At 49.3% G+C, this 18,284-nt stretch overlaps 6 protein-coding genes across 6 annotated transcripts; 4 read left to right on the forward strand and 2 right to left on the reverse strand.

The window, feature by feature from the left end:
* Positions 1–534: 534 nt before the first annotated feature.
* On the reverse strand, positions 535–2,331 carry PENARI_c021G00118 (MFS transporter; the record flags this gene model as incomplete). Its single annotated transcript, XM_022635136.1, has 1 exon — positions 535–2,331. One exon carries the CDS (start codon positions 2,329–2,331, stop codon positions 535–537), a length of 1,797 nt encoding a protein of 598 aa, XP_022484921.1.
* Positions 2,332–3,211: 880 nt separating this feature from the next.
* PENARI_c021G07088 (dihydrodipicolinate synthase family protein) lies at positions 3,212–4,198 on the reverse strand (the record flags this gene model as incomplete). The annotated part of the gene is made up of 1 exon (XM_022635225.1): positions 3,212–4,198. The coding sequence occupies one exon, from the start codon at positions 4,196–4,198 to the stop codon at positions 3,212–3,214; it is 987 nt and encodes a 328-aa protein (XP_022484984.1).
* Positions 4,199–4,548: 350 nt separating this feature from the next.
* Positions 4,549–7,125, forward strand: PENARI_c021G04892 (uncharacterized protein; the record flags this gene model as incomplete). The annotated part of the gene is made up of 7 exons (XM_022635195.1): positions 4,549–4,863; positions 4,911–5,391; positions 5,442–5,684; positions 5,730–5,819; positions 5,877–5,946; positions 6,625–6,918; positions 7,023–7,125. 7 exons carry the CDS (start codon positions 4,549–4,551, stop codon positions 7,123–7,125), a joined length of 1,596 nt encoding a protein of 531 aa, XP_022484973.1.
* Positions 7,126–8,242: 1,117 nt separating this feature from the next.
* PENARI_c021G11401 (uncharacterized protein) lies at positions 8,243–9,737 on the forward strand (the record flags this gene model as incomplete). The annotated part of the gene is made up of 2 exons (XM_022635279.1): positions 8,243–9,616; positions 9,678–9,737. 2 exons carry the CDS (start codon positions 8,243–8,245, stop codon positions 9,735–9,737), a joined length of 1,434 nt encoding a protein of 477 aa, XP_022484908.1.
* Positions 9,738–12,376: 2,639 nt separating this feature from the next.
* On the forward strand, positions 12,377–12,980 carry PENARI_c021G03662 (uncharacterized protein; the record flags this gene model as incomplete). The annotated part of the gene is made up of 2 exons (XM_022635179.1): positions 12,377–12,671; positions 12,724–12,980. 2 exons carry the CDS (start codon positions 12,377–12,379, stop codon positions 12,978–12,980), a joined length of 552 nt encoding a protein of 183 aa, XP_022485004.1.
* An 899-nt stretch (positions 12,981–13,879) lies between these two features.
* Positions 13,880–17,668, forward strand: tcsB (putative sensor histidine kinase/response regulator TcsB/Sln1; the record flags this gene model as incomplete). Its single annotated transcript, XM_022635254.1, has 8 exons — positions 13,880–13,928; positions 14,118–14,152; positions 14,204–14,238; positions 14,287–14,856; positions 14,919–17,165; positions 17,225–17,348; positions 17,398–17,537; positions 17,587–17,668. The coding sequence occupies 8 exons, from the start codon at positions 13,880–13,882 to the stop codon at positions 17,666–17,668; spliced, it is 3,282 nt and encodes a 1,093-aa protein (XP_022484895.1).
* Positions 17,669–18,284: the final 616 nt, after the last annotated feature.

Raw genomic sequence — 18,284 nt, forward strand, 5'->3', positions numbered from 1 at the left:
ACTCCACATGATCGTTGCCATCCTGACGTTATGTTATCTAGTACATGTACAAGTCTTAGATGGAACAGTCCAGATACGTTTCCCTTCGCACTGACAGATTGATGAAAGCGGATTGAAGAGATATGCAAAGCCGACTTGTAACTCGAGATAATGCCCATCCGATGACATTGTTCTGCAGCTTTACAGCGCCACAATCGGATGGCCACAACTGACTAGCCTCTTTATATTGACCAATAAGATGCGTATAGTAGCAGCTGTCAAGAGGTATATCTCCTTTCCTCGCCTGTACCAGCTATTAATAGACTGCTGAGGCCAATTATCCAGTCTAACGTTGGCAGAACTACAGCACTAAAGAAGTGCTTGCACATTTCCAGTTGAATCCCTGAATATGGAAACCAATTATAATTATTAGCCAACGCTATCTATATATGCAACCCAAGCCAATGCAGCAAAGAGACATGTCACATCGCCCATATTTTATACTTAAATGTCCCCCAAAACGCCAGTGTCCTTCTTCCCAATATATCCTCGGAATTATTTGAATGATTCCCGGGTATGCACGCGGTCAATGTTATAAGGATTGGCCTCGTACGTAGGGACCCGGTGTGCATGTATAGTGTGGGTGGATGTGCGTGAGAGTGTGCGGTGAACAGACTGGACATCTGCTGAAATCTGTTCCTTTGCCTGGGAAATCGAAGCCGCTTCGTGCTCTCGGGGGTGGTAAATTTCGGGTCCCTCCTTGTCGGAAGTCTCCTCTGTGACCTTTTGCATGCCCTGGAGGATGCCCTGAACAAAGGCCTCGGACTCGGCAGAGTATTTGCAATGCTTTCGAATGGAAAGACCATACTTGTAAAGCAAGAAGGGGAACGGCACGCACGCAAGGGCCAGGAAGGCCGGAATACAAGACGCCCAGTGGATTCCCAGGTTCTTAAACATGTATGAGGTGAATAGCGGGAATGCGAAGCCGAACATGGACCGGAGGAGGGAGTTGGCAGCCAAGACAGAAGCTGCAAAGATGGTGTAGGCATCAATCAAATAGTTAAAGACGCTGAGGAAGACGAGCACCATTCCGAATCCAAATGGAACCCCAGCAGCAATGCTCGCAAGCCAATGGACTGAGGGAGAATTGGTCCACGCAAACCAAAAGAGTCCAATCGGAAGGGCAAGCGAGGCCAACATACACGGCGGAAGACGGGCCTCCGGAGGTGCGTAACCTCCCTCTTTATCGAGGAGTTTGATATAGCGCGAATTTTCAGGAATTGAATAGGCGATAGCACATAGCATACCCACCATAACACCAAGGAAGGCGAGACCAGCAACACCTTGGTTCCATCCACGATGAAGCTCATACACAATTGGGAATGCACCGAAAAGCATGTAGAGGGTTCCGTAGATGATAGCAAGGTAAATTGAGAGCAGCAAAACGATAGGTTCGCGGAACAGAAGGATAAAAGGCCGCGAGAGAGAAGTCTTCATGGCAGCCTTGAGAGTGACACGTCCCTGATCAATGTCCAGTTTGCTGTAGTAAACCTGGCCGGTCAGTTTAGAGAGAGTTTTCGCGCGCTGACGTAGGAGAACGGGGGCATAAGTCTCGGGCTTCAATGCGGCTCCCAAGAACCACATCACACCACAGAGGATAGTCAACAGGCCCATGACCCATTTCCATCCGGCGGCCATACCGAGGAATCCACCGGCGATAGGTCCGATGACGGGTCCGAGGAAGGGTGCTAATGCAAATGCCGACAGAGCCAGACCTCGCTCGCGGGCCATAAACATGTCGGCAATGACACCCCCAGAGTTGGTGAAAGGCGAGGAACCAAAAGCACCGGCTAAGAACCGGAAGACCAGCAGACTCTCAATGTTCTTCGCGCCAATACAGGCAGCACAAAAGATAGTCAGCCCGCAGTACGTGGTAATGAAGACAGATTGACGGCCGAAAAGCTCGCTCATGGGAGCCCACAGGAGGGGACCCAAGGCGAATCCGAGCACGTAGAGTGATACACCCAAAGTCGCAACCTCCGTTGTCGCTCCGAATTGTTCTTCGATTTGAATAATGCCTCCGGTGTATGCCGACGAGACTAGAGCGACAACTAGTGTCTCGAGGGCGGCGACGACAGTGATGAGCCATTTCAAAGCGGGCTTCAGCTGGAGAGGATTTCGAAAATCGTTAGGAAGCCACTGAACCACATATGGATCATCTTCAGTTCCTGATCCGGCGTAAAGATAGTCTGCCACATCTTGGGTGATCACGCCGGGGTCGGTAACAAGTCGCCAGAAAGGAACCTTCTGCGGGAGCTGCAGGTTCTTGGCCAAGGGCATCTCTGAGGCCATGATCGACAGCTGTATAGCTGTATAGCTGAGTGAGCTTGTTAAAACGAGGGGCTCAAGAGATTTTTTAAAAAGAGAGAAAAGTCCTAGACCTCGGCAGAGAGTCCTAATTTTGTGTTATAATAACGTACTCCATAGTATGATCCACCAAGTATCAGCCCGGAGACACTGCTGCATTAGGGTGGTGAGATATAAGAAGTGGACCCATCAAGCAGTATTTTGCTATCAAGAAAAAGAAAAAATCGCCAAAAAAAGAGCTGAACAGCCTCATCTATTGGCTGTTCAGCTTAGGTCCCGACACTCGGCCCACACACTCGGCCCGATCAGTAATCTCTCGGCCTCGCCGATGGGCCTAATTGGTGGAAGAGTTTTAGCCGAGGTTCATTTGTTTTTATACATGTACAATAACTGGCTTCTATTGCGACAGAGTACATGTATTTCTATTTGCTTTGCATAATTATCCAAACCCTCAACATAGCAGCGCATCTTGGCAGATATGCCTACTCTGAGCCTGGAACGCGCATTCGTGGACCTCCGATACATCTTTGTTCGAGGCGATACAAGACAACCTCTTACACAAAGTTGGCTGTATACCACAATCCTTATTTGGTTGATAAGAGTCACGATGCATGGATATGATTTAACGCTGCTTTTAGCCGTTGTAACGAGAGAAGCCCCGATAGAGACCGGAGGGAGCAAACGGCCTCAGGGGCCAGAAAAGCCCATTTTGTGTTCTTCAACAGAATCAATATCTGAGCTGAGGCTGAAGTTGGTTCAGAATTGATCTAAACAATCTATAGTGAGATTATAGTTGCTAGGGTAACATGAATGAGATCTGTTGTACTTAATGTCTATTTCTAGATTTATATACTATAAGTTCTTCCTACAGACTCTTCTCAATCTCACCGACTTCTGCCATCACAGTTCGGATCGCCGTTTTGGCACCCTCACCCACCTCTTCGTAAGGGTGTCGGGGGCCCAGGTTTGTCGCCGCATCCTGGATCCCTGCGAGTTGGGCTGAATAGCATGCTACCGCATGCTTAGTGGATGCAATTCCGCTCTTGATAGGGCTTTCTGCGAGGGCTGCCTTTCTTTGTAGCTTCATAGCCTCATCCACCTGTCCCTCTTGGTACAATGCATAGATCCGAGCTGCGGTTTTGGGGAAGACATTGGCGAAAGCTGCGATGCACCCAGCGCTTCCTGCAGCAAGTCCTCCAATCAAGAAGTCGGACTGCCCACCAAAGGTCGCAAAGGTGCCGGGCGCAAATGTCGCTGCCAGTCGAGTAATCTTTCCGACAGATCCACAAGTAAGCTTGACGCCGACCACGTTGGACTGTCCACTTGGGTGGGATGACGCCGACTCTTGCACAATAGCGGCAATGGTCTCAGAGTCGATGTCGACTCCATTACAGACGCCGGGGAAATTGTAGATCACCACAGGGAGAGGCGCCTTTGCGGCCACTTCGGAAAAGAAGCGCTTGACCACATTCATGTTTGTTGCTTTGCCGAAGTACGCCGGAGGGAGGACCAACAGATAGTTGGCGCCAGCAGCGGCAGCATCCTGGGCGAGTTCCAGGGTTTGTTTGGTCGAGTGTGCACCAACCCCGGCCATCAGCGGGAAATCAGGGCCCACGGCTGCACGCGCTGTCGCAATCAACTGAGATCGCTCTTCGCGAGTGAGGAGGAAAGCTTCCGAGTTGGTGCCCAAGATCACCAGACCCGTCAACCCAGTTGTGGACAGATAGTCGAAGTACTTGGATTGAGATTTTAGATCTAGTGAGTCGGTGCCGTGGTGGAAGAAGGTGACTGCAGGACACCAGACCCCGGACGAGGGTACATGAGGCTGAGAGGCAACAGAGTGAGCACCCATGATGGAAGTATGAAGATATGTAATGGTGAGAATTTCGACTCTGACTCTGACTCTGACTCCCCAACTCCCTGACTCTTTTACTTATAAACATCGATGAGGGGCAAGTAGTCGGATGCCAATACCGAAGCACCCCACACTTACTTAGAAGTCCACCTTCGGGCCATCAACCCGATCATCAACACTGCTCATCTGATATTTGTTCGGTTTCTCTTCCGAGGGCAGAAAAGGATGAGGGGAAATGACGAGGAGAAAGCAACTCGGCCTGCGACCCGGGATCTCCTTCATCCTAACGGCTTCATCTTAAAATGCCCTTGCTTCGCCCAACTTCCACTTCGAGGAACATTTGCAAAATGGCCACTGAAACACAAACCCTCACGCAATCGTGGTTTGACCGGGCTCGCTTTATCCCGCCCGATGCGATCTTTGCTTTGACGGCTCAGTATCTCGCAGATACGTCTCCTTATAAGGTCAATCTAGGCCAAGGAACATACCGAGACAAGAATGGAAGTCCATGGGTTCTTCCCTCGGTTAATAAAAGCCGAGAGCTATTATCATCGCAGGGGCTGGCCCACGAGTATCTTCCAATTGTCGGTCTGACAGAGTTTCGCAAAGAGGCTGCGAGACTGGCATTGGGCGATGAGCTGTTCGCAAAGAAACAGAAGCAAGTATGCACAACCCGCCATTTCCGCAGCAAGGGGCTAATCCAGAACAGCTCGCTACGTGCCAAAGTCTCTCCGGCACTGGAGCACTGCATCTTGCTGGGCTATTGCTACGAGCATGCAAGACACCTTTGCCAAAGATATACGTCCCTGAGCCGACCTGGTCTAACCACCACCAGGTGTTCTCATCACTTGGATTCCAATGCGAAAGTTTTAGATACTACAGCCCCGAGACTAGAGACGTGGATATTGATTCCTATTATGCGACATTGAAATCGGCTGAACCGAACTCTGTGGTTATTATTCATGCGTGCGCTCATAACCCGACCGGGTGTGACCCGAGCAAGGAGCAATGGCGAGAGCTTGCGCGCCTATTCAAAGAAAGACAGCTGTTCCCTCTGTTTGACGCTGCCTATCTCGGCTTCAACTCGGGCAATGTCGACAGCGATGCTTTTGCCATCCGATGGTTCATTGAGAAAACAGGATTAGAAGCTGGAGTTTGTCTGTCCTTTGCGAAGAATATGGGTCTCTATGGTAGGAACCCGAGCCCGACGTACAGAATGAAATCTTACAACATCTATTAGGGGAGCGAGTTGGTTGTTTCTTGCTCGCGACAAATACCGAGCAAGCGGCCGTGAACACTCAATCAATGCTCGAAATGCTTCAGCGATCCGAAGTTTCAAATCCACCGGCTTATGGCGCGAAGATCGCGAACACCATATTATCTAGTACTACCCTGCGGCAGGCTTGGTATGACGATCTGATCACCATGAGTGACCGCATTCGATCTATGAGAAAGGCACTGTATGATAAGTTGGTGGCAACGGGTAAGTCTCCTGGAATAAAGTAAGCAATCACGCTAACATGGCCAGGCGCACCGGGGTCCTGGGAGCATCTAATTCGCCAATCTGGGATGTTTGGTTTCTTGGGACTGTCCCCCAGTGTCGTCCTTCGACTGCGCGGTTCGTTCTCTCCTTAAAATCGATGATGCTCGTATGCTGACACTCTGAGGACCACAGAGCAATATCACATCTATATGGCAGACAACTCTAGGATCTCCATTGCCGGTCTCAACGATGGAAATGTAGAGTACGTTGGACAATCCATAGCCGAGTGTTTGAAGCAGGAATGCTAGTCCGGGTTCTCCGAGGGATTGGTCTCGCGTCGAGATTGGGATATGCATTGACAGAACCCGAGACTTGCTGGTGTTCTGATTTGTCAATTGCACCTCTAGACAGAATAGAAGAAAATTATATCTTGTTTCCTGAACTTCCAACAGGACTAGTTGCCTCATGTGACTGAGGTCATGAGTCAAGAGGTCGACTTGCCCACCTGCCCTGGGGCATAGACACATATCTGCCCAACTGGCACAATATTACCATTGCTGGAAGACCTTGTTTCACTTTTCTCTTGTTAACCAACTTTTGGCCGATCGAGACACACCCGACTCTTCAACATGGTCATCACTCCAACACAGCAATGTGAAGAGACAGAAGCGATTCACATCCGTCGGCAAGCCGAAACTTGTCGGCAGCTCTTCCCGGATGAAACTACTGTCCAAGCGGTCCCAAGCGGAAGCGTCGTCACCCGGACATTGGAACTATTCCAGTGAAAGTTGAACTGAGCCGTTGGTGTTTGGAGGCGAGACCGAGGGTTGGAAGCAGATCTGAAGCAGCTGGAGACCGTGTTGGCAGGGGTGGGACTTGCATGTGAGGTGCATCTGAGCCCACTCGCGCATTCATCTGCTATCCAAGTCCTGTCGTCCAGTGATTATACAAGGAAAATTGTCCTCGGTACAGAAACAGCCTTCCTCGATGGCAGAGGGAACGAAGAGAGCAAAACAGGGATTACCAACCGAGTGATCGTCGCCGAAGCAGCACGGAATGAGACGGAAGAGGGTCTCGAAGCTTCCATTGCTGGATTCCAGGACAACGGGCGTTCGCGGGAACTACTTGATGCACTTACGAGGATCGTGACAACAAAGGAGGACACGCGTCTGTATTTGGCCAAAATCGACAATCGGATAGCCGGCAACCACTGCTCTTGCGATTATGCAAACACGTATGGGAAAGACAGCTCACCTCTACCTGGATAGTACATTGCCCGAATACCGTGGCCGGGGAGTACAGCTGGCATTCATTGAGGCGCGGCTAAGGGACGTACAGCAACTGGGGCTCCACCTGGAAACCACTATCACCAGAGTCGGAAGTGGGAGTGCGCGAAATATGGAACGGTCAGGCATGCGGCTGGCGTACACGACGACAATAATCACCCGAAGATAACGCACGACAAAAAAATGCCGCATGGTGAGATTGAGTGGAGTCCCCGGGCTGAATAGTGTTTCCAAACATGAAGATGTGCAAGTGTACTCTGCATCTCTGCATCTATGGAAGTCGGGGAATGGGGGTTTATTACGTACAAAGACCCCGGACGGAGTCTGGGGCAGTTGGAGGAGGGTTTTCGAGGCAATTATAGCCATGTTATTCAGCGTAGCCAGACAGGGCTACCCGCAAGTCTCGGACGGCACAGCGAATCATGCCATGGTTATTTTGCGCTATTTTCCCCGGCCGGCACGGCTAAACCTAATGGCGTTGGTGGCGCTCCACCACTCCAGGTCCTTTACCCCAAGAGTGAGTTTCTGGGGAGAGAGGATTGTACTCGGTAGGTTGAAAGTAAGGCAATGAGCGAGAATCGGAGAAACCCAGCTGCCCAACGATCAGCCCCCTTGCATGGAAAAAGATGGAAAGATTGGAGTAACGTTATACGAAAGATATCTGGTTGCGGCACTCACGTGATGGGCAAAATCTTGTTTCCGCCCAGCCCAACCCTCATTGGATTATTTTCTCTTCCCGGCAATCATCCGAAGATCGTGGCGCGACTAAGAAAAACTTCTTTTTATCTACAATATCTCTATTATGATCAGTTATATTTACATATATACACATTGAATATGAAGACTCTCGTCGGTTTCCACGTTCCCCGCGTATTCAAACGCGGGGAGACTCCATAGTGACATACCCTCCAAACCGGTCCCCAAGCGTTCGACATCCAATGCCACTCGATGTTGCATTTCTTTTACCTAACCTCGAACCTTCTTATCGACTCTATCAACGGGGCGCGGGCTGAGTTTCGCCTAGTGCCCCCCGTGTGGAACGATCCCAACCTGCATTCGGCGCCCTCGTTGGATAGACGATCTCTCGGTGGAGCAGCGTCGTACTCCACGTGGTGGACCGGCCAAGCAGCGTTCTCGAAATTCCCTTAGTCAACGAAATCTGCAATTTTGCCTCCCGATAGCGCCGCATTCGAGAACTTGTGAAATTTCCCTTCTTATAGCCCCCCCTCTACCCTCTTCCCTCTCCCCTTGGTTTAGTACACCACCACCATCATGGGCATCGACAACATCTCAAACGACCATGAAACCGACAAGGTGATGGGAGCTGAAGGCGAAAAGGCCCCGTACTCCCCGCCGCCGCCTTTTGAAGGGGACATGGTGGGGGAGATGAGTGAAGCAGAAAGGAATATCTACGACCACGGCATCAACAAGTTTAGCCGTCTCGGCTGGAAGCGCCTCACCATTGTGCTCATCGTCGAGGCTATTGCGCTGGGTAGTTTGTCGATTCCTTCTACCTTTGCGACGCTGGGCATGGTGGCAGGTGTGATTTGCTGTGTGGGTATCGGCCTCATCGCCATCTATACCAGTTACATTGTGGGAATGGTCAAGTTGGCCTTCCCCGAGGTGGCAACCTATGCCGATGCAGGTCGGTTGCTCGGCCGTCGGTTGGGATGCGGACGTTTCGGATACGAGCTCGTCAACGCCATGCTGGGTCTCCAGCTGATCTTCCTTACGGCCTCGCACTGTTTGACCGGAACCATTGCATTCATGGACATCACAAAGAGTGGCGTTTGCTCAATTGTCTTCGCTGTTGTCTCGGCAATCATTCTGCTGTTGCTTGCCATTCCTCCCAGTTTCACCGAGGTTGCCATTCTAGGCTACGTCGATTTCGCCTCAATCGTCCTCGCCATTGGAATCACGATCATCGGAACTGGCATAAAAGCAGGAGATTCCCCCGGCGGACTCAGTGGGGTCGAATGGTCGGCCTGGCCTAAAGAGGGCGTCACCTTTACCGAAGCTTTTATCGCTCTCACCAACATCGTTTTCGCATACAGCTTCGCCATGTGCCAGTTCTCCTTCATGGATGAGATGCACACGCCACGGGACTTTGTCAAGTCCATCTGGGCGCTTGGCATCACTGAGATTTTCATCTACACGATTACCGGTGCTCTGATCTACGCCTTTGTTGGCCAGGACGTCTCTAGTCCCGCCCTCACTTCGGCTGGAACGCTTTTGAGTCGTGTTGCATACGGTGTTGCCCTTCCCGTGATCTTCATCAGTGGTTCGATTAACACCGTTGTCTTCGGACGCCTGGTTCACGGTCGCATCTTCGCCAACTCTCCGATTCGCTTTATTAACACGAAGATGGGATGGCTGACATGGCTGGCGGTGATTACAGCCGCAACCATCGTAGCATTCATTATTGCTGAGGTCATTCCCTTCTTCAATGATTTGCTCTCCATTTCCTCGGCCCTTTTCATCTCTGGATTCACCTTCTACTTCCCTGCCATGATGTGGTTCTTGCTTCTTCGGAAGGGTAGCTGGAGTGAGCCGAAGAACATCGCCTTGGCTATTATCAACGCCTTCATCTTCATCATCGGTATGGTGGTTCTCGTCGGTGGAACATACTCCAGCGTGGATGATATTGTAAGTCTTACATTACCGTTGTATTTTTATTAGGGTTGTTTTACTAACTCGACTTCCACAGGTCATCAAATACGCCAAGGGAGAAGTTGGCGGTGTCTTCTCATGTGCTGCTCCTGAGTAAGACTTGCCCTGTGTTACTGGCAATCCCAAGACAGAAGAGCGTGTTCAAGCTGGTGCTTGCACAGAGCTTCTATCAACCCTGGTTGGTCTGAGATAGAAACACTCTTCGCTTTGGGGCCAGCACTATGATTTGCGGCCTAGCAATCTACGATTTAGGCGTTGCATTGCATTTACACGATACATCATCTACGGAAGCATGGATCTAGAAGCGAAACCTGTATATATAGTTCAATTTATTAACATTTAGATAACTCAATTTTATTTTTAAATTTATAAATTTCCTCCGACTGCACCTACAGAATTTCTGGTGATCTGGAAAGAACTTAGCGCAAATCCAAGGCCCGACGTGAAATCAACATTGCATCCATACGTAATGCCCCTTTGAGGTCACTGGAAATGATAGCATTATTGCTCGGTGCCTACTACGATTCTTCAAAAGTGGTCCCTGGTGATAGAACCTGTGGCTCAGAAATCAGGTGGTGGTTCATCACTCCTTTAATACCTGATGATGCCCGCCGAACGTGGAGTCAAAAGCTTCCCCCCCTCCAAAGCATCAGAAAGCAGCAGTGGACTCCCAGGTGATTGCTGCCACTTAGCGAAGAGCGTGATAGGACAGCCATGCTCTGTGAACAGCAAGTTGTATCATTCCCTACTTCATCACTATTGGCGCTGGTTTGTCTTGCACATATCATTGATCTACGCGCCGTGATGTTTACAATCCACAGAAAGACATCAATCCTTTGGGTCTAGAGCCCAAGCCTTGCTGACGCAGCTATATATGTTGTGCACCGAGCTGTTATATATATATTAAGCCCGCCTTTACATATATCAGCGAGTCGCAGCAGAACTCATTTACAGACTTCACCTATGCCAACGCTTTTAACTCGACAATCTACGTATACCCCTGGGATTTAAAGCGTTTTCTTCTTTCCAACCGTTAGACTGTTCTACGTTTCGTGGTGCATGACTTTAGGTCGTCATTTAACTGGGATTGCCCTATCTAGCGCCTGGCTAGAAACCTTCCAATTAGGGAAATTGTCTTCTGAATGGAGTTGTCGTGCCACAAAGGGCTCTGTCTTAGAAGAAGAGCTTGACGGCACCCCAAGACCATGATCAAGGTTGACAAATTCAATCGCTTAGATATTTCAGCCGAACTTATCCTAAGGTCGATATACAAGATTCATATCTTTGTTTGAAGGCCAAAGTTCGTGGTCAGCAGAAACGACCAGTTCAGGGGATCTGCTGATTCGATTATCACATCTGTTACCACTCACAGCACCTCGAGATGCAAGTGTCCAACAGCAATGGATGCGGATCGTCTAGTTGCTGTGGGCATGGTATCCTAATAACCCACGGGATGGGTAGATTGATAGTATCAGCAATTGGACGCACAGTGAACGATGTAATCTTATACCCTAACTGCAAGGTGTGGAGATGCAGACAGGACAAGCCCTCAATGCGAAATGTACTGTATATTTTATTGTCCAAACCACCCGTGTCTCGCATTCAGTGGAACATAGACATCCTATCAGGCGACAAGGGAAAATGGAAAGCTGGAGCAGTAATAAATGCGAGGACACAAAATCCCCTGAAACCCCTGCAATCTACCCAGCTTTATTACTTATATATACCCATAATTGCAGACTGCCCACTTAAACTACGGCGCACATGGCCTGCAAAAGGCAAGGAGCCAAACAATTATCTAGAGACACCAAATGATACTGACCACATTTTATTTTAGGCGAGTATTCCTATGTAAAAATACTTAGGGCCTTAGGTAGTAAGAACGGACAGGACACCAGGAAAATTCTTGCATACGAAGCAAGAATCCCTATGCTTGGAGCTAGCAAGAACACATAGACCACATGACCAAATTAGCTACAATACAGTAATCAATAGCGATGCAGATCACTCGACGATTTGCAAAACTGAGCAAAAAATAAAGTGCGGAATGTCTCAGCGACTTAGCCACTAAAACGCGTATTTTTAGATATCCGCCACTGGGCACCTGGGGATAGTGGACTCGAGCCACAAAAAGTAAAGCGACCGAGCAGCAAAACAGGTCTGCCTGTTTCTCCGCTAATAGCGTCTCATAATCCAATATTGGAACATGATTGGGCTTGATTCGGACGCTATGAGTAAGTCGGAGAAACATGTGGAGAGCGCTTGGCATTCAAGGTCTGCACGGAATGACAGGATCTTCTTCAGGATCTTATTCACGTAAAGTGGTATTCTTCAGCAAGAAACGCTTTTCAAGCGGTGCATCGCGACAATTCGTTATTAGTTACATGCCCTTGAAGATAGAAAGTGTGATGAGAAAAAAAAAGGGGAGCGGGAAGATCGCCTGGCACTAATGTTGAGACATTGGACCAACATAGAATTGCCCCATATAAGGGTCCAATTTGATGTCATTTTGCGGTTTTCACCGATACTTGGCTCCATGAATAGCTCTCATTTGTGAGACATCAACCTCGGGTTCAACCTCGGGCACGGAAGTGGCGTCTATTACCCGTCTTGCCGTCCCCAGGCTTCAGGTATAAAGGTAGGCCCAATTGCAGGAAAAGCATTCCATCCTCATCTTCATCTCATCCTCTCATCCTCTCACAAGTCTATTCGCAAATCCACACTTTCACCTTCAAAATGCAGCTCAAGAACGTCGTCCTCGCCGCCTCGGTCAGCGCCGCTGTCTCTGCCGCCCCCTCTGCCGAGTCTAACAAGACCTTCGGTGTTATCGCCATTCACTCTGGTAGCGGTGTCCAGAACGCTGCATTTGATGCCTCCCAGAGCAGCATCTTTGCTGGTCTGGCCAATCCCGGCGCCAGCTGCGCCCGTCCCAAGGAGCAGGACGCCACTTTCTATATCAAGGACGGCGCCCTTTACCTCTATGACAAGTCTGCCACTCCTCAAGAGATCTACGTTGACGCCTCCGGCATGGGTACGGTTTCCCTCTTCCCCAATGAATCACGACAAAGCTAATTGAAGAAAAGGTCAAGGCAAGATCGGATACACCACCGGCGCTCAGCCCGCTCCCAAGAACTCCCAGCGCAAGGGATGGGCAGTGAAGGATGGCCACCTGCAATTCTCTGGCAAGGACTTGATCGCTTGCCCCAACAGCATTGATGGTGCCTGGAGCATCTGGGCCTCTGCTGGTATTGATAACCCCGCTGGCAACGAGAACTGTGTTAGCATTGCCGCTCGTGTTATGGAGACATCCAACCCCAACGGCTGCAAGTACACCTCGTAAAGGCCATGAGAGCCTCCAGCCGAATGGATAGAACCTTCGCCTAGCTCGGTGATGGTGATCTCTACACTGTATAGAGCCGACTGATCCTTGAGGGCGGGAACCATTAAGATCTATCGTCTTGACTTTTGAACCTTGTCGAATACACTCCTTTTTAATTAGCCAGCACTTGAATCTAACAAAGTCACGCATATGTCAGTGATCATTTTGTGACAATCATATTATCCATCTTTTCGTTTTATCCGAGTCCGGCAAGTTGGGCACAATTAGGCCTGGATCATATATTATCGAGAGTACTGAATCATCACCAACATTATTCCTTCCATAGGGTTGCCAAGAGATTGACCAAACCTGCTAGCCATTGATGTGATTTAACAAGAACACTTTTCATCCACTCTCTACCCGCAAAAGCGATTGCAATCAGGTTTTCTACCACCACGTTGAACACACCACCACAACCAGAGACGGATTAAACAAGCTATATAGGGTGGAATACCAGACCAACTAAACATAGGAAATGAAAATAAAAATGAAAATGAGAAAATAACCCGGGAAGTAAGCTCCGGGTAGGCAGCAAGGATGTGTAGGTAGATACTAACATTAGTACTGACGTTATGTTAGATATAGTTTATTAGTCATCCGAAGATTGACGTTTAACGTTAAGTTAACATTAAGAACTTAAGGTTGATAAGTTAACTTCCCCTGAGGAAAGTATTCACCAAAAAAAGTTAGAGAAGGGGCAATTTTCGAGACCAATGGGATGGCAAAGGTAGTCGGCAAATTTCGCCTGAACGTTGCGAAACCAAAACCTGCCAATTTGGAATTTGGTGAACCTCGGACCTCCGCCACTTTGCATCTAGACACATCTAGACTGGGAAACTACTTCCACACCCCCTCCCCTTATGTCTTACCTTTTGACATCTTCCATCTTTGCAAATTTATTCATCTCATGTAGGTCACACACATTCACGGTTTCATGAAGTTGACTCATAGATCAGGTATGCATCTTGCGCTGTGTCAGACCTCTTTGTCTGCCCTCGTTACGATCGCCTGTCCTTGGGTCTGCTCTGCTAGTTGATGGCTGTGATCGGATGCGGATTCCAATTGCGGTGCAGCTTGGGCTGCTAGTGCTTCTGACAGCTGTCCTCGGCGTTGTTGTGCTCGCGATTGCTACGGTATCGTGTCACGTCCTTCAGTGATCGGAAAAAGCCAATTGACAATCATAGTGGTTTACCACCTATGAATTTGTGGTGGGAGTCCAGTATGCACCACCCTTTCATATATTCTGACGAGTCTGACTCTGGAGTAGATCACAAAGCCTCGAACTCGTTGCGACCATCAAGGCTAGCCAGATTGCCTCCAATTTGGACCTCCTCGAGACCACCTGCAAGACCATCGCTACCCGCATTCTGATCCAATCAGCCCTGAAACGCTATTATGCGGGCAATAACACCGACGCAAATTGGGTGACTTCGATCGCCGATGCCCAATCTGCGCTTGGAAGTCGGGGATACTTGAGCCTCTACCAGGCCATCATCTATTCCAAAGATGGACAAGGAGGCAGCGAGACATTGCTCAACGTGACGAGTGACACAGTCCCGGACATCACGCTTCCATATACGTATCCGAATGGGAGCTCTGTGATGCTGGGCAATGACGGGATAGGCTACCCACCCTCGCTCTATCCGAATCTTACCTACCACGGCGCGTCGGGCGACAATGGGTCAACAAATGCCTATGCATTCTCCGACTATATCCTTGGATTAGACTCGGCATTGCTCCTTGGGCCCCTAAAAGTTAATTCTTCCTTCTCACTCATCTCCTTAACTCTGCCGATCGTCAACAACACCTCCAACACTGATATTCTGGGATTTGTGACGTGGGTATTCCTACAAGCAAGGTCCACCGGAAATCAAACATACGAAAGCTAACCCTTCTCAGTATCGTCGCCAGTGCCGCAAATCTACAGAGTGTCGTGAGCTCGCGGGATGGTTTGGGGAATACCGGACAAGTGCTTCTATTAGGGCCGTTGCAACCGGAAAACACCTTCGTCGCCAGTGCCCAACCTGCAACAGTCACATCTGCCCCTCACGCGGCGGCACTTGGTGCAGCGCAGGTCCACTACGTTTTCGAGCCCTCCCCCCTGCCCAGCCAGGTTAGCCGACACAATGGGATGTCGACCGATACACCATTTGTACTCTCCACGTACCCCATAGCGTTGAGGGTCATGTTACAATCATACGAGAGCAAAGCTATCAGCCAATTGTCAACTAAGAATGAGCGAGGAGTCAACGTGGCGGTAGGGGCGGTGCGTCCTCAAAATAGCCTTGCTCAGTGGATTCTTCTTGTAGAGAAAACACACTCCGAATCCTTCGCTCCCATTCTTCGGCTACGAAAGATTATCCTCGCGTGCGTGTTTGGTACAGCTGGCGCAATTATCCTCGTTGTCCCTATCTTGACTCACTGGGCGGTTGCTCCTATCCGAAGATTGCGTGAGGCCGCGAAGAAGTCGGTCGAGCCTGAGATGGCGCCACCGCCTGCTCCCCGCAGCCCACAGAGAACATATCCAGGCATGGACGATGGACTGATGGATCCGGTTGAGCAAATCGAAGAACACATGAGCGAGAAGGGGTCTCCCTCCACGTGGGTGAAGCGTCTCCGGAATCCCCTGAGGAGGCCGAACAGTTCCGCCAGCGTTGGCAACCCCCCAAACCCTCGCAGGTTTCAGATACCTGGGAGGATCAAGGAACGGAACCATTGTGTGACGGATGAACTCACAGAGCTTACCAAAACGTTCAACGAGATGTCAGACGAATTAACAATTCAGTACAATCGACTGGAAGAGCGAGTGGCTGAGCGGACCCGAGAGCTCGAAAAGGCCAAACTGGCAGCAGAGACAGCCAACGAGAGCAAAACGTTGTTCATCGCCAACATTTCTCATGAGCTCAAGACTCCTCTCAATGGAATCCTTGGCATGTGTGCAGTGTGTATGGGCGAGGAGGACCTTTCTCGAATCAAAAAGTCTCTGCAGGTGGTCTATCAATCAGGGGATCTCCTTTTGCACCTTTTGAATGATTTACTCACCTTCAGCAAAAATCAAATCGATCAAGCAATCCAGATTGAAGAAAAGGAATTTAAGTTATCCGACATCCGATCACAATTGTCCATTATCTTCCAGAATCAAGTGCATGAGAAGCATATCGACTTCAGTGTTAACCTTGTCTCTGGTGGAATCACCGAGCCTAAGGGCACTGTTTGCCGTGAAACCTCATTTGAACAATCTAGTCTAGCTTTCGGACTGCCTGCACCCGGCCGACTCGCAGATATGGTTCTATGGGGTGACCAGCATCGAATCCTTCAGGTGCTCATCAATTTGGTCAGCAACAGTCTCAAGTTCACGCCCGAGCATGGAAAAGTGGAAGTCCATATCCGTTGTATTGATGACTCTCCCAGCGATGGGATTCCCGTAACTATCAAAGATCGAACTCGACGTAACTCAAGATTCCGGTCCCCGACGGCCTCGAGTACAACCTCATCCATTGGTCCTAGAACTCACGCAAATGATGCCCAATCCGAGGGCCAGAATATGATGCAACCTAATCTCCGCCAGGTGAATTTTGAATTTGAAGTTCATGATAATGGACCGGGCATTCCTGCACATTTGCATCGACGTATATTTGATCCTTTTGTTCAAGGCGATCTCGGATTGAATCGGAAGTATGGAGGAACTGGCCTGGGCTTGAGCATTTGTGCTCAGTTGTCCCGCATCATGGGTGGTGTTATTCTTCTTGATAGCGAGGAGGGCAAAGGATCTCTCTTCACACTCAAAATTCCCCTTGGATTTGTGAGAGAGCTCGCCCCTAGCACACATACATCAAGCATTCCAGGATCCCGGACCTCCAGCGTCCTGTCTCTGGAAGACTTTTCCAACACCGCGCGGACACCCTCCAATCATGGGTCCGTGCGGAACGAACCTCATGCACCTGGCTTTGAGAAGTCGGAGATCCAACCACGCCTGGTCGGACTAAGTCAACCTTTTTTCGCACCGGCTGTGCTTTCATCTCCTGCACCGCCGCTATCAACAAACCTCCCGTCAAATCAAACTACCGCAAAGAATGGCGACGGATCAAAAAGGATTCGTGTTTTGGTTGCCGAGGACAACACTGTTAATCAAGAAGTCGTTCGACGGTGCGTGCTGAAACCAGTCAGCCCCAACATTGATATCTGGAAGTACTGACTGATAATAGCATGCTTGCCTTGGAGGAAGTTTATGATGTAACAATTGTGAAGGATGGCCAGGAGGCATATGACACCGTCAAGTCGAACATGGAGAAAGGCGCAGTCTTTGACCTTATATTCATGGACATTCAGGTATGAATGACTGCGTTGAATTATTTATGAACCATGCTAATTGACCCAGATGCCTATTCTCGATGGACTCGAAAGCACGCGACTGATACGGCAGATGGGATATTCTGCACCCATTATCGCACTAAGTGCCTTTGCGGAAGAAAGCAACATCAAAGACTGCATGGACTCTGGCATGGACATGTTCATAAGGTTAGTCAATCAAAACGCGATACACGGATCTGCGGCTGACAAAAACCAGCAAACCAATTCGACGACCTGCTTTGAAGCAGGTTCTAAGCAAATTTTCTACAATCATGGAGGAGAACGAAACGGCCTGGTAACGACAATTGTACATCACATCGGTGGGAGGAAGAATATGTAACTAACCGCCAAATATTAACGAGAGATTCACTCTGACAGTGAGCCATTGGGACTTCTAATGTTTTTCCCTAACTCTTTCCACATTAAAACGCAAAGTAAGTCCCCCTTGGCTAACCATGGTAAGGGTCTAGGAGGAAGGACTCCGATATACGGAAAAAAGGAACGGTCGATTACTATAGTCCATACAGTCCACACAACATTATCACAATAAACACTTGATAGTAATTGCCAGTTGGCAATATCTAGTGATACTATCCGCAGTGACATGAAAATAACATGTCAAACATCGGATGGTCCAAGCAGCTCTTAGAAAGATTATGCCGCAAAAGCCGCGAGAAAGACGTTGCATTGAAGGGAGACATCGGGTCGAACAAGCAATAATTGTCTTGATTGTCATCAGTTCGGCATACAATACCCCTGACCCCGAGCGGTGCGGGGAAAGGGGAATCGCTGGGCATTTGTTTTCGGTCAAATTCCACCTCACTTTTACCACCAATCGTTGATGATTTCCCTTCCTCCACCAAGGGTCGTCGGAATTCCCATGCAGATGGTGTCATTTAGTCCGCCTTTTTTGTG

The sequence above is a fragment of the Penicillium arizonense genome (assembly GCF_001773325.1).
Source record: "Penicillium arizonense strain CBS 141311 chromosome Unknown PENARI_contig021, whole genome shotgun sequence".
NCBI lineage: Eukaryota > Fungi > Ascomycota > Eurotiomycetes > Eurotiales > Aspergillaceae > Penicillium > Penicillium arizonense.